General features: G+C 43.6%; 1 protein-coding gene across 1 annotated transcript; it reads left to right on the top strand.

Moving 5' to 3' along the window:
- The first annotated feature begins 8,290 nt into the window (after nt 1-8,290).
- On the top strand, nt 8,291-12,409 carry LOC116514636 (uncharacterized protein K02A2.6-like). The gene is given in 2 exon segments (XM_032226253.1): nt 8,291-8,686; nt 9,239-12,409. Coding segments are annotated over 2 exon segments (3,567 nt in total).
- The last annotated feature ends 379 nt before the right edge of the window (nt 12,410-12,788 follow it).

Raw genomic sequence — 12,788 nt, 5'->3', positions numbered from 1 at the left:
ACCAGGAGGCTACCAAAGGTAGAATTGTTTGCTGGAAATCAAGTATTCCAACTTGCACAAGGTAAAAAACAGATCCATCATTACAAACATTTACACATTTCAGATATTTATAAACACATAGACAATACTTTTATATTGGTAAGAAATAAATGCAGTAGTCAATCGTTCATAGATGATTTTAAAAAATAAAGTAAATAATAGATCTTTTGTAGGTTATATTTCCCTCTATCAAATCCTACAATTAGTAGGGAAACATAGCTGATAAAATTCTACTGAATCACATGCTACTCACAAATAAATATCTGTGAGTGATTTTCCCTTTTATTCTTTTTACGCTGAGTTATGCCAGCATTCAAATAGCTGCTTTTCAGTGACTGATATTTATCTTTAGACTTCTTTTGACTGCCAGTCCAATCTGTCCTTTGGCAGAACTCCATTTCATTTTGGGCTTCTCTGGAAGAAAAAAAAGCTGTAATTTACCCTTCCTCGGCATTTCTACAAACAGGAGAATAAATGCCACACTTGGCTTTTGAAGTGCACAATTAAGATTTTTCCCACAATTCACATTCTTTTTTTCCCCCTTTGGCTTTCCAAAAATGCAGTTGTTGCAGAACAAGCTATCTTTTATCCCCATTTCTTAACTAGTAAGGAAAACACCTTTCTTCCCCTCTTGTAGTTGGTGGAATGCTGGTATTTGTACAATTCTGGTATTTGTATTAAAAAAAGCAACGCTGCTGAATATAAGAAAAGCAATCCAAACTGTAACCAAATAGGAGATGTCTGAGCCATAAATTGGATTGCAGTGTAAATGTAATTATTATGCTTACTGATAATGGGATGGTGAGTTTCTAATCTCTACCTATATTGTTTAGCAGGAAACATACTAGAGACATGGTATATAATATATCATTGTATGAAAGGATTTAATAAGCATCTAAATATCTTTTGCACCATAAACTGTGGAGCTCATAAATGCTTCTCCATGTGGCAATGCAAGATCACTTAAAACAGCTCAGATATCCAGATACTATAGCATGTAACGGTCTAGGCATTTCTGCAAGGGTTAGTGAATCCCTAAGTGATCAGAAATTCACAACTCTCCATAGTACAAAGTTAAACACATAATTCTGCAAATCTGAATTTGTACTTGAGTGCAATTTTTAACAGATTCAGAATAACAAAAATGATTGATATAATGGGTTATAGTTTAGACACACTTTCGTTTAGTACTTTATAACACTTCTTTGGTAGAAATAACCATTTCCAAATGTTTCCATCAGTTAACCAGGAGCATTTTTATTCTTGCTTTTGGATCTTTTCCCATTCTTCCTTAAAGAAGTCTTTTAATCTTGAAATATTCTTAAGTCACCTTGCATGTGGTGCCTATTTAACAACCCCTCAACCAAAATTTTCAATAATGTTCAAGTTGAGAGATTTTGAAAGCCATTCCAAAATCTTTGTCTTTATTTTCTATTGGAAAATCATTTTCTTTTGTCTTTTTTTTTCTTTCTTTGTGTGTGATTTGGATTATTTGCTTTTTAAAAAATATGTAATCCATTTTTAGTTCCCATTTTTCTCAGAATGTACACTGTTAGGTTCTAGAATATGTAGATATTTAATTAAGCTCCTTCCAACACCTGTACAATATTTCATGTGGACTAGTTTCCACACAACTCCAAAGCCTAATCTAGGACACAAAATTAAAAGTGTAATGGTTCTTCAAATGCTTTACTACCTTTTTTTTTCTCTAAATGAATCTTGCATGCTTGTGGCTGAACACTTCAGTTTTTGATGTAGCTTTCTATGCTTCTTTCAAAAAAACACCAAAAATATTTTCAGGCTACAGATTTCCATAGACAATGATTTTATGATGAAGTTAGAGAAAAGTTTTCCTTCTGACCAATGGTGAAATTCAATTTTTATTTTACTACTGTGGATGTGGCTTGGAGGGCATGGCAAGGGAAGGATACTGCAAAATCCCCATTCCCTCCTCACTCCTAGGGGAAGGAAATTGCAAAATCTCCATTCCCACACCACTCTGAGGCCAGCCAGAGTGACATTTGCCGGTTCTCCGAACTACTCAAAATTTCCGCTACCAGTTCCCCAGAACCTGTCAGAACCTGCTGAATTTCACCCCTGCTTCAGCAAGCCATTTGCAGTGATCTGTAAATTCTGTTTTCTAGAACTGACACATTGTGGAATGTTCTAGAAGAGATTTTTCTTGGTCTTAACTTCCAAATTGTGCCTTCAATGACTTCCCTTTGTTAACAACATTTCTCACCATTGAAACTGTTACCTGGAAGCATTTAGAGACATTCTAACATCTGTCATCTGCTTTATAAAAGTGACTTATCTTCATTTTCAAACACTCATGTAGCTGCTCTGAAGACCCTGTGACTGTTGAAAACAGACCAAATAATAATCACACCTGAGAGGTTAGAATGATCCGAATATTTGTTCACCTGTGGAACTGTCTTCACCTGAATAATTGTATGGTATGCTTTATGAATCAATCACTTCTTGGAACTTTATTAGTAATTATACTGTGCAAGGAAAAATGTAGCACTGGATCAAATGTCTGCCCTAGTCATATTTACTGGGATTTTTTTTTAAAAAAAATGTAAACACCTGCCTATACATACATAGTTAAGTTCAAGTGTGCAGAATCCTGAGGTTGAGACAGCTTCTGTTCACTTAAAAAAGTAAAGGTTCCCCTTGCACATACGTGCTAGTTGTTCCCGACTCTAGGGGACAGTGCTCATCTCCGTTTCAAAGCCAAAGAGCCAGCACTGTCTGAAGACATCTCTGTGGTCATGTGGCCGGCATGACTAAAAGCCGAAGGCACAAGGAACACTGTTACCTTCCCACCAAAGTGGTTTCTATTTTTCTACTTGCATTTTTACTTAGCGGTGCTTTCGAACTGCTAGATGCTTTCGAACTGCTAGGTTGGCAGAAGCTGGGACAAGTAACAAGAGCTTACTCCATTATGCGGCACTAGGGATTCGAACCACCAAACTGCTGACCTTTCTGATTGGCAAGCTTAGCGTCTTAACCACTGAGCCACCGCATACCTTTTTCTGTTCACCTAGGGAATCATTAAAACATACAGGAGTGCCCAAATAGTTGTGCCCAACTTTGTGGCAATATTTTAGTGATATTCTTAAGCCCTATAACTTGTAATGATGACTACAGAATTGATTACCACATACCATATTTTTCGGAGTATAAGATGCACCTTTTTCCATCAAAAAAGAGACTGAAAATCTGGGTGCATCCTATACACTTAATACAGCATTTTTTGCTTCTCCAAATTCAGCCCCCTTTACCAAAATAGCTGTGCATAGCTTTTAGAAGGCTTTCAGAGAGCTCATGAGGTTTGGGGAGGGCAGAAATGAGCAAAAAATAGCCAGTTTTTTTGCCCCCCCCCCAGCCCCCAGCAGCACCCTATAAGCTTCCTAAAGGCTATCTATGCACTTTTTTGACAAAAAATGGGCTGGTTTTCACAAAAAATGGGCCATTTTTTGGTCAGTTTTTTTTAGGGGGGGCACCCCCCCCAGGAGCACTCTAAAAGCCTCCTAAAGGCTATTCATGCCCTTTTTTGGAAAGAAATGGGCCATTTTGGGGAGGTTTGCAGAGTGCAAAAACTTTTTTTAAAATTTTCCTTTTCAATACCTTGCTGTGTCTTATACTCCGGTGCATCTTATACTCCGAAAAATATGGTACATTTTTTATATCTGTTCAATGTTTCCCAGCTAAAAGTTTAAACTAAGTGTAAATCAAGTTAAAATGCCTTCAGTGGGATATTTAATGACTCCTTCCAAACACTCTTTGCAATGGTAGCTACATTTGAGTCTTTCTTCTCAAAATATAGAATGCCTTGTTTTGCTCTCCCATAATTCCCATAGCTTTCTCTTTACTGCCGTCAAGCTTACAAAAAGACAGGCTTAAAATAAATGAAAAATACGCATAATTTTTTTAAGCTCCTAAATTTCATTGACATCAGTTTGGGTTGTTCCTGTAGTTCTTCCTTCTTGTGGTATATCATGAGCTTTAGAAGATCTAACTGATTTAATGCATGGATTGAATATTAACTCTTAGAATAAATAGGTTCACTAAACAAGGATGACAAGTTTCTATATTTAGTGTAATTTCATTACGGAAGAATTAACATGAAATATTAGGAAAAAGTGAATCAAGGTTTTATACCTTAGTATAAAAACAGATTCTCAGGCAATGAGTCTGTGTGCAAATGGCATGCTTATTCAAAATCCTAATAGAGATATAACTCAGTACAATTTGAATTGATTAGATTTCATACTGTAGCAGAATAAGGAGTCAATTTTGATGAATCATTTGCTGCTTTCATCAATACAGAGAAACAATTACAAAGGCAGGTTGTTCATAAAAGGGACATACTTCATAAAAATGAAGTATTATAAAAGTTATTTTTCATACTGATAAAAAGTTAGTCATTACCATAATAATTAACAGATACATGGTGCCCTGCCTTTACACACACACACACACACACACACACACACCAAGCTTTCAGCCTTATACTGAAAAGGCATGAGAAAAGAGACATGATTTTTGCCACTATGACTTGTCTAAAGTATATAAAAGTAAAAATAAAATGTGCATCTGAGTATATAATGAATTTATAGCTCAGCTGAAACAGAGAAGATCAGAGTAGAAATTTGTTTATTTATGCCTGGATGTTGTCTTATCAGGAGACCAATAAATATCATCAGGAACCCTTAGAGAAAAAGAAGGACTAGGGGAGACATGATATCAGTGTTCCAATCTCCAAGGGGCTGCCACAAAGAAGAGGGGGTCAACCTATTCTCCAATGGACCTGAAGGTAAAACAAGAAGCAATGGATGGAAACTAATCAAGGAGGCAACCAACCTAGAACTAAGGAGAAATTTTCTAACAGTGAAAACAATTAAACAATGGGACAATATGCTTCCAGAAATTGTGGGTGTTCCAAAACTGGGGGTTTTAAGAAGAGATTGGACAACCATTTGTCTGAAATTTTATAGGGTTTCCTCCTTGAGTGGTGGGTTGGAATACAAAACCTCAAAGGTTTGTTCCAACTCTTTTATTCTGTTATGTACTAGTCCCCACTCACCCAAGGTTAGAAACTTTGGCTAGGCACTCTTCATTTGTCCTCTAATGAAAATTACTGCATCTCCATTCCATTGTGTAGCCACTATTGAAGTGACATAAACATTTGTTCCTGTTATTTTAGCACCACAGATGGTTAGATGACACACTCTAGAAGACAATATAAATTGATAGTGGAGAAATGAAGCCTGTCTTCCAGCCTTACCTACTTCACAGCACTGTTGTTGCAGAGATGGCAGGTCTTTGCCACCTCACCCTCTTAAAAAAAAAGGCAGGATATTAATGACATGCAATAAATAACTAATAAGTTGCTATTCTTAAAGGCATTAGTTTAATTGTGCAGAGATACTATGGCTCCCAGCAGTGATCTGAGATATAGGGGGTGTATAAATAGATATTATTTTTCTGGCAACCTGTTCTAATCTGAGTAAGAAAAGCACATAGTGTTAAATATGAATCAGTATTTTTAACAGAGAGTTCCATTCTATTTTGAAAAACATAGAAACACATGGAATTTATCCATTTTGATTCTTCTTGGTCAAGAGTAACAAGGAGCACAAGAGTTTCTTGTCTAATTTCCCAACAATCCTGGCAAAATTGGTGTAATAATACTGTCTTCTAAAGTCATTTTCAGAGCTGTCTACTTTGTAATGCAACATATTATATAAAATATCAATTAATATAGGCAGAGACTAGATATCAGACAAGATAAATATTGGAGGAAAATATACATAATGAAAAAACTTATAATTAATTAATTTGTCATTCCTTATAGTACTACGTCTAGGTTTCTCTTATCCTAGTACATTAATACTAATATTGTTCATCCTGGCTGTTAAAACGCAAAACAAAATTGCAATGAAAGAATAATTTTAGGGTTTCTATTTGCTGATAAATATTTTATATAGCTTCAGTTGGTTTGGCTGAGTAATTTTAAACAAATTCATTCTCTCCATTCCCACAAAAAATAACTTACTAACTGCAGGTGTCCTTTTCAAATGAAAAACTAAATAAAATTGACATCAAGGAAAGACTTGCTCTATGGACCCAATTTATTTTGATGCACCTGTATGGAATTTTTAGGGCAACAACATTTTATTATATTTGCCCCTCTGGTTTGCTAAGGCCAAAACATAGAAATGTGTTCTGGAGAAACTCAGTATAAAGTGAAAGTATAAATATGTTGGTGAAAAGGTCTTTATTTCGCTGAGAAGATAAATAGATGTTTATGGTTTAGTCTGTAATTCAGCATCTTCAGTCCTGTGTCATGATTTCTTGATCTTTTCTAATCCTAAGAATAACAATAGCATACCATAGGAATCCAGTTTACTTTTAAACTTGTCCTGTAAAATCAATCCAGTAACCCAATAGAGCTGAAATTATTCTTGAGCCAGTAGTCCCAAAGGTGTTTTTTCAGGGGGCAACTGGACTTTCCTGTTTTTTCTTTGAAGATGTTTTGCTTAGTTCTTAGGAAACCACTAGTTTGTATATTTTTCAAGACTTCAACATAGCATTACACACCATATAGTAATTTCTCAAATGTTTTCACTGGATGAGATAAAATATACTTGCTGCCAATGAAATAGATCTTAAAAGAATCTTATAATTCTTATACACTTTTGTGCCAGGATGGAAACCAGTGGTGGGTTTCAAAAATTGTTCGAACCTACTCTGTGGGTATGGCCTCCTTTGTGGGAGTGGCTTGCCACCCATGTGACCGGATATGAAGATGCCGAAGACACTTGTCAGAACCACCTTAAATTACCTCACACACAGCACTGGCATGCATAAGAATATGATGTTAACTTGTTTTTTAAAAGGCATCTTTGGTTTGCGTTAAAACAACTTCAACACACGCAATGTTCTGATTGCACCACAAATGCAGTAGTCATCCTTACCTTTGACAGAGGCACTGAGTTTTATAAATATGAGCATGATAGTGTAGAATAATCATATCCAAGGACCAGTGGTGGGTTTCAAGAAATTTTGGATCCTCTTCTGTAGGTGTGGCCTGCTTTGCGGGTCCACTGGTGGAACCTCTTCTAACCCGTTTGGTAGATTTGACGAACCGGTTCTACCAAATAGGAGAGAACTGGTAGGAACCCACCTCTGGTGGAAACATACAGTATATGCCATGGGCATGATTACTTCTGAAGGATTAAAACATTTCTCCTAACTACATGGAACAGTTAAACTTGCTGTGTACATCTTGTTTGCCAGTTGTGGGTTTAGCACTATGGAAAAATAGCATTACTTGCATTTTTTTGTGATCAATAGCCAGTTATTTCCCCCAGAAATTTTGGACCAGAGATCTAAAAACTCTTTAGGGCCATGTGGTTGTAGTGGTATCTGGGAATGGCCTTGGGAGACAGGAGGAAGAGTCACAAACTATACAACTATACAACCATCATGCCAAATGTATCTCAGCCCATAGAAAGAAAGGGAGAGTGGGAAGCATCTTGCAAGATAAGTATCATCCCTTCAAGGTAGTTCAGGCAAAAGCGCAATCTATGAGTACTAACACTGTCTTTGTTGTAAGGTTACAAAAACTAAATGAATCTTCTAGGTCTGAAAGCATGTTTCCCCTTCTTTGCTTTTATTTTTCAAAAAATTTGGAGGGTTCCTTCTAAAATGCACTCCTACATACCATTACATCTTATATCTTATGCAGATATATTTTTATTTTTTTATAACATTAATAATTCATTGAAAAATTACCCCAACTAAATTTTATTTATTTAAGAGACTGCTAAACTGGTTATCATAAAATAAGAATAAATATTTCCCCCAAAAAGTGTTGTATTCTGAGCATGCGCTGACTAAGAGTTTAAGCGGGAAGCGCTCGACAGCTGATTGGCTGATCATTTGACAGCTCCTGTATAAATAGGGAGCTGTCCAAACGAGCAGCGTGCGTTACTATCTAAGCCGGTTCTGAACTGTTAGCTTGTACTTTGAGGGAATAAACTTGTTAGCCTTTTATTCCTGTCTCCGCCTCAGTCCTTCTGGCTACCCACAGGTCCTTGGTACACACCACTGGCGACGAGGGTGGGATTGCCAAACTGAGGTGCGAGAAGCTGAAGTCACTTACTGCTGAAGTCACTCGCTGAGTCACTAGAACCGCGCTTAAGTCTACCGCGACGAGACGTCGCTGGCTCTGACAGGAATGGCCACGTTAAATTTCGCGCCATTCAACTATGGCTCTGAGACATGGGAGTCTTACACGGCTCGGTTTGAATGTTTTTTGGTCGCACACGACCTCACCGAACTAACGGACGAGCGAAAATGCATGTTTTTCCTGTCCGTCTGTGGCACAGACGTTTTCCACACTGCCAGGGCTCTCACAGCTCCTGAGCCCATCAAGGCCGTTCCGTGGCCCGTGCTGACGGCGAAGCTAACGAGCCATTATGCTCCATCTCCATCCAAGATAGCCCGCCGCCACGCGTTCCACCAGCGGAGCCAAGCTGAGGGGGAGTCCGTCAGTGCCTACGTTGCAGCGCTATGATCGGCCGCTCTTCACTGCGAGTTCCGAGATTTGGATGAGGCCCTCCTCGACCGTCTCGTGTGTGGCCTGAGGGACTTCAAATTGCAGAAACGACTGCTGACCAAAGCAGATCTCTCATTCCAAGCTGCTTTCGATGAGGTTCGGGCTTCCGAAATGGCCGCGGCATCCCTAGCTACCATCGCGAAGGCCCGGTCCGCCACAACAGCGCAGTCTGCCAATGCCTTTAACACAGCTACCGGTCTGCCAGACTCAGGAAGCGAAGATTCCGAGTCTGAAACCCAGGATGAGGACATTAACCGCCTTGAGGAGGCGAACAGAAAGAGCTGGCATCGGCAGAAGGGCGACCCTAAATCTGCATGTAGTGGTTGCGGAGGCAACCACGAAAGAGCTGAGTGCAGATTCAGGCAAGCCCTCTGCCAGCGGTGTGGCAGAAAGGGCCACATCGCTTGGGTGTGCCGAGCCGCGCAGCCCATGTCCTTTCCAGAATCCCAAGCCGACCGGTCTCGACAACATCGGACTCGGACAGAGGGCCCCAAGAAGGCCAGGATGGACTGCCATGCCATCCTCCGAAATTCTACCCAGGGTCTCTCGTGTCACCAGCTGCAAAAGAAGATACAGCTAACTGTGACTGTGGAGGGGAAACCGTGCGAGATGGAGCTAGACACCGGCTCCGCAACCTCCATTGTGTCATGGAGCACAATGAAGCGCCTTGTGCCACAGCTGTCAAAACGCCAATTACAAAACTGTAATCTGACATTACGGGACTATCAGGGAAACCTGATTCCAGTCATCGGCACCCGCAAGGTCAGAGTACAATTCAAGGGGTTCGACGGCCGCTTACCCCTCATCATAGTCGAAGGCCGGTTGCCCAGCCTTCTCGGCCTTGACTGGTTCCAGTCCCTCGGTCTGCAGATCAGCGGCATCCACAACCTCAGCGCATCTGCCCTCGATTGCCTGGTCAACGAATTCCCTACTGTGTTTGATGGCTCGCTAGGCAAATACACAGGCACACCTGTGTCTTTCAACCTTGACCCGTCAGTGCAGCCGGTGCGATTGAAGCCACGCCAAGTTCCCATCGCTCTCAAACCAAAGGTGGATGCCGAGCTGGACAAACTAGTGGCTCAAGGCATCCTCGAACCAGTGGACCATGCACGGTGGGAAACACCCATTGTGTTACCCATCAAACCAGACGGCAGCGTGAGAATCTGTGCTGACTACCGCTGCTCTATCAACCGCGCGTTGCCATCCAACGCATACCCGGTGCCAGTGGTCCAGCACCTGCTACACACCTTGGGCGAGGGGACTGTTTTCGCAAAGCTCGACCTTGCCCAAGCTTATCAACAGCTGGTGGTGGACGATGAAGCAGCTGAGGCACAGACAATCATCACACACCGGGGCACATTCCGTTGCCGCAGATTGCAGTTTGGGGTGAGCATTGCCCCAGGCCTGTTCCAGAGCTTGATGGAGCGTCTGCTCCATGGACTCCGAGGCGTCGTCCCCTATTTTGACGACGTCCTCATCTCAGCAACATCAATGGAAGAACTGATGGGCCGTTTGCGTTTGGTCCTCCAGAGATTTCAACAGGTCGGACTTAAAGTCAAACGAGACAAGTGCCAAGTTGCGGTAGCCCAGATAGAATTCCTTGGTTTCCTCATTGATGGCAGTGGCATCCACCCCACGGCTGCCAAGACCAAAGCCATCGTGGAGGCCCCTGCCCCCACTAACAGAGCTGAGTTACAGGCCTTTTTAGGCCTACTTAATTTTTACGCTGTATTTCTGCCCCACAAAGCATCAGTCGCAGAACCGCTCCATCGCCTCCTGGACTCAGGCGCACCCTGGGTTTGGGGCCGCCGAGAGGCATCCGCTTTCCTAGCTGTCAAGCAGCTCCTCATCTCCAACGATGTCCTCGTACAATACAGCGAGCACTTGCCTCTCGTGCTCGCTTGTGACGCTTCCCCCTATGGGGTGGGCGCCGTCCTTTGCCACCAGTTACCCAGCGGAGCAGAGGTGCCAGTGGCGTATTTTTCCCATACGCTCTCTGCCTCTGAACGTAACTATGCCCAAATTGACAAAGAGGCTCTTGCCATTGTGGCTGGGGTGCGCCGGTTCCACCATTACTTGTACGGCCGCCCATTCCAAATTGTCACCGATCACAAGCCCCTACTCAGGTTGCTGGCCGGAGATCGCCCTGCCGCTCAGGTACTCTCCCCACACATGACCCGCTGGTTTGTTTTCCTCGCCTCCTATGATTACCAGTTGCACCACCGGCCGGGAAAGCAGATCGCCCACGCCGACGCCCTCAGCCATTGCCCTCTGCCAGAGGCCCTGGAAGACCCTGCTGCTGCCGCACCCGTGTTCCTTATAGACGACCTCAACCTTCCACTCTCTGCTGCCGACATTGCCCGGTTGTCCGCAAAGGATCAGGTAATATCCCGGGTACTAGACTGGGTTAAGCGAGGGTGGCCGAAAGACCCCATAGACCCCGTTTTCCTTCCCTTCAAATCACGCCTGGCGGAGCTATCCGTCCAGCGCGGCTGCTTGCTGTGGGGCCATAGGGTAGTCGTACCGACCTCACTGAGGACTACCGTCCTGCGGCAGCTGCATCACGCTCACCCCGGAATTGTCCGGATGAAGGCCCTAGGTAGGAGTTACATCTGGTGGCCCAAGCTTGACCAGGACATAGCCGACCATGTCGCCGGCTGCCCGCAATGCCAGTGCGCCCAGGCACTGCCGCCTAAAGCCGAGCCGCGAACGTGGGAGCCGCCATCCGCTCCCTGGTCCCGGATCCACGTTGACTTTGCAGGCCCCATTCACGGCCGCATGCTATTCATTGCTGTGGACGCCTTCTCGAAATGGGTCGAGGTCGTCCACATGTCCTCCACCACAGCAGATGCGCTAATCGCGACCCTGCGCCACCTTTTTACCACCCATGGCCTACCCGACGTGTTGGTGTCCGATAACGGGCCTCAACTGACAGCTACCAAGTTTGAGGCATTCCTCGCTTCCCAGGGCATCCGACATGCCCTCACCTCCCCTTTCCACCCCTCTAGCAATGGCTTGGCGGAGCGCGCTGTGCGCTCCGTCAAGGAAGCTCTATCCAAAATGGACCACCTTCCCTGGCAGGAACGCATTGACGCCTTCTTGCTAGCCCAGCACTCCACTCCCTCGCCAGAGTCCAATACGAGCCCAGCCGAGCGTCTCATGGGACGGCGGTTGCATACAACCCTGGACCGGTTGCACCCTGCCTATTCCACTCCAACACCCTTGGATTCCCAGAGTGGGTCCCGCTCCTTCGTCCAGGGGGAGGCAGTGTACGCCAGGAATTATGGAGGGCATCCCTTGTGGCTACCGGGCGTAATAACTGACCAGACCGGGCCTTGCTCCTACAGGGTCAGGCTCCTCGACGGCAGAGTCTGGAAACGCCACTGCGACCAGTTGCGGAGCAGGCGCCAACCACCAACAAGCCAGCAGCCGTCAACCGACCTACCCACTCTGACAACTCCGACGGACGACGCAGGGCCCAGAAACGAGGAGGCCAACAGAGGACAAGCAGCTGGAGCCCCAAACCGAAGCGGCGACTTACTTGGTGGGCCAGCACCGTCCTTCGCTCTTCGACGGCCCGGGCGATCTCCGTCCTCCGATGCAGAGTCCTCGGGCGAACAACCAGAGCCTCCAAGCGGTGCAGAAGGGCCTAGGGCATCCGGCCGCATCAGGCGGCATCCAGCATACTTACAAGACTACGCCTGCGCAAACTTAGGGGGGAGGAGTGTTGTATTCTGAGCATGCGCTGACTAAGAGTTTAAGCGGGAAGCGCTTGACAGCTGATTGGCTGATCGTTTGACAGCTCCTGTATAAATAGGGAGCTGTCCAAACGAGCAGCGCGCGTTACTATCTAAGCCGGTTCTGAACTGTTAGCTTGTACTTTGAGGGAATAAACTTGTTAGCCTTTTATTCCTGTCTCCGCCTCAGTCCTTCTGGCTACCCACAGGTCCTTGGTACACACCAAAAAGTAATATACTCTTTACATTTTAAATTGTTAAAAAAATATCAACATTAATTTTGAAATAATCACAACTTAACTTCCGATCACCATTGTTACTTAGAATATGCACATTGTGTACTTCAAACAGAAAACTTACTTTGGTCTGTATTAAGCATC

This window comes from Thamnophis elegans, chromosome 11, assembly GCF_009769535.1.
Source record: "Thamnophis elegans isolate rThaEle1 chromosome 11, rThaEle1.pri, whole genome shotgun sequence".
Lineage (NCBI taxonomy): Eukaryota > Metazoa > Chordata > Lepidosauria > Squamata > Colubridae > Thamnophis > Thamnophis elegans.
This window is presented reverse-complemented; position numbering and strand designations above follow the sequence as displayed.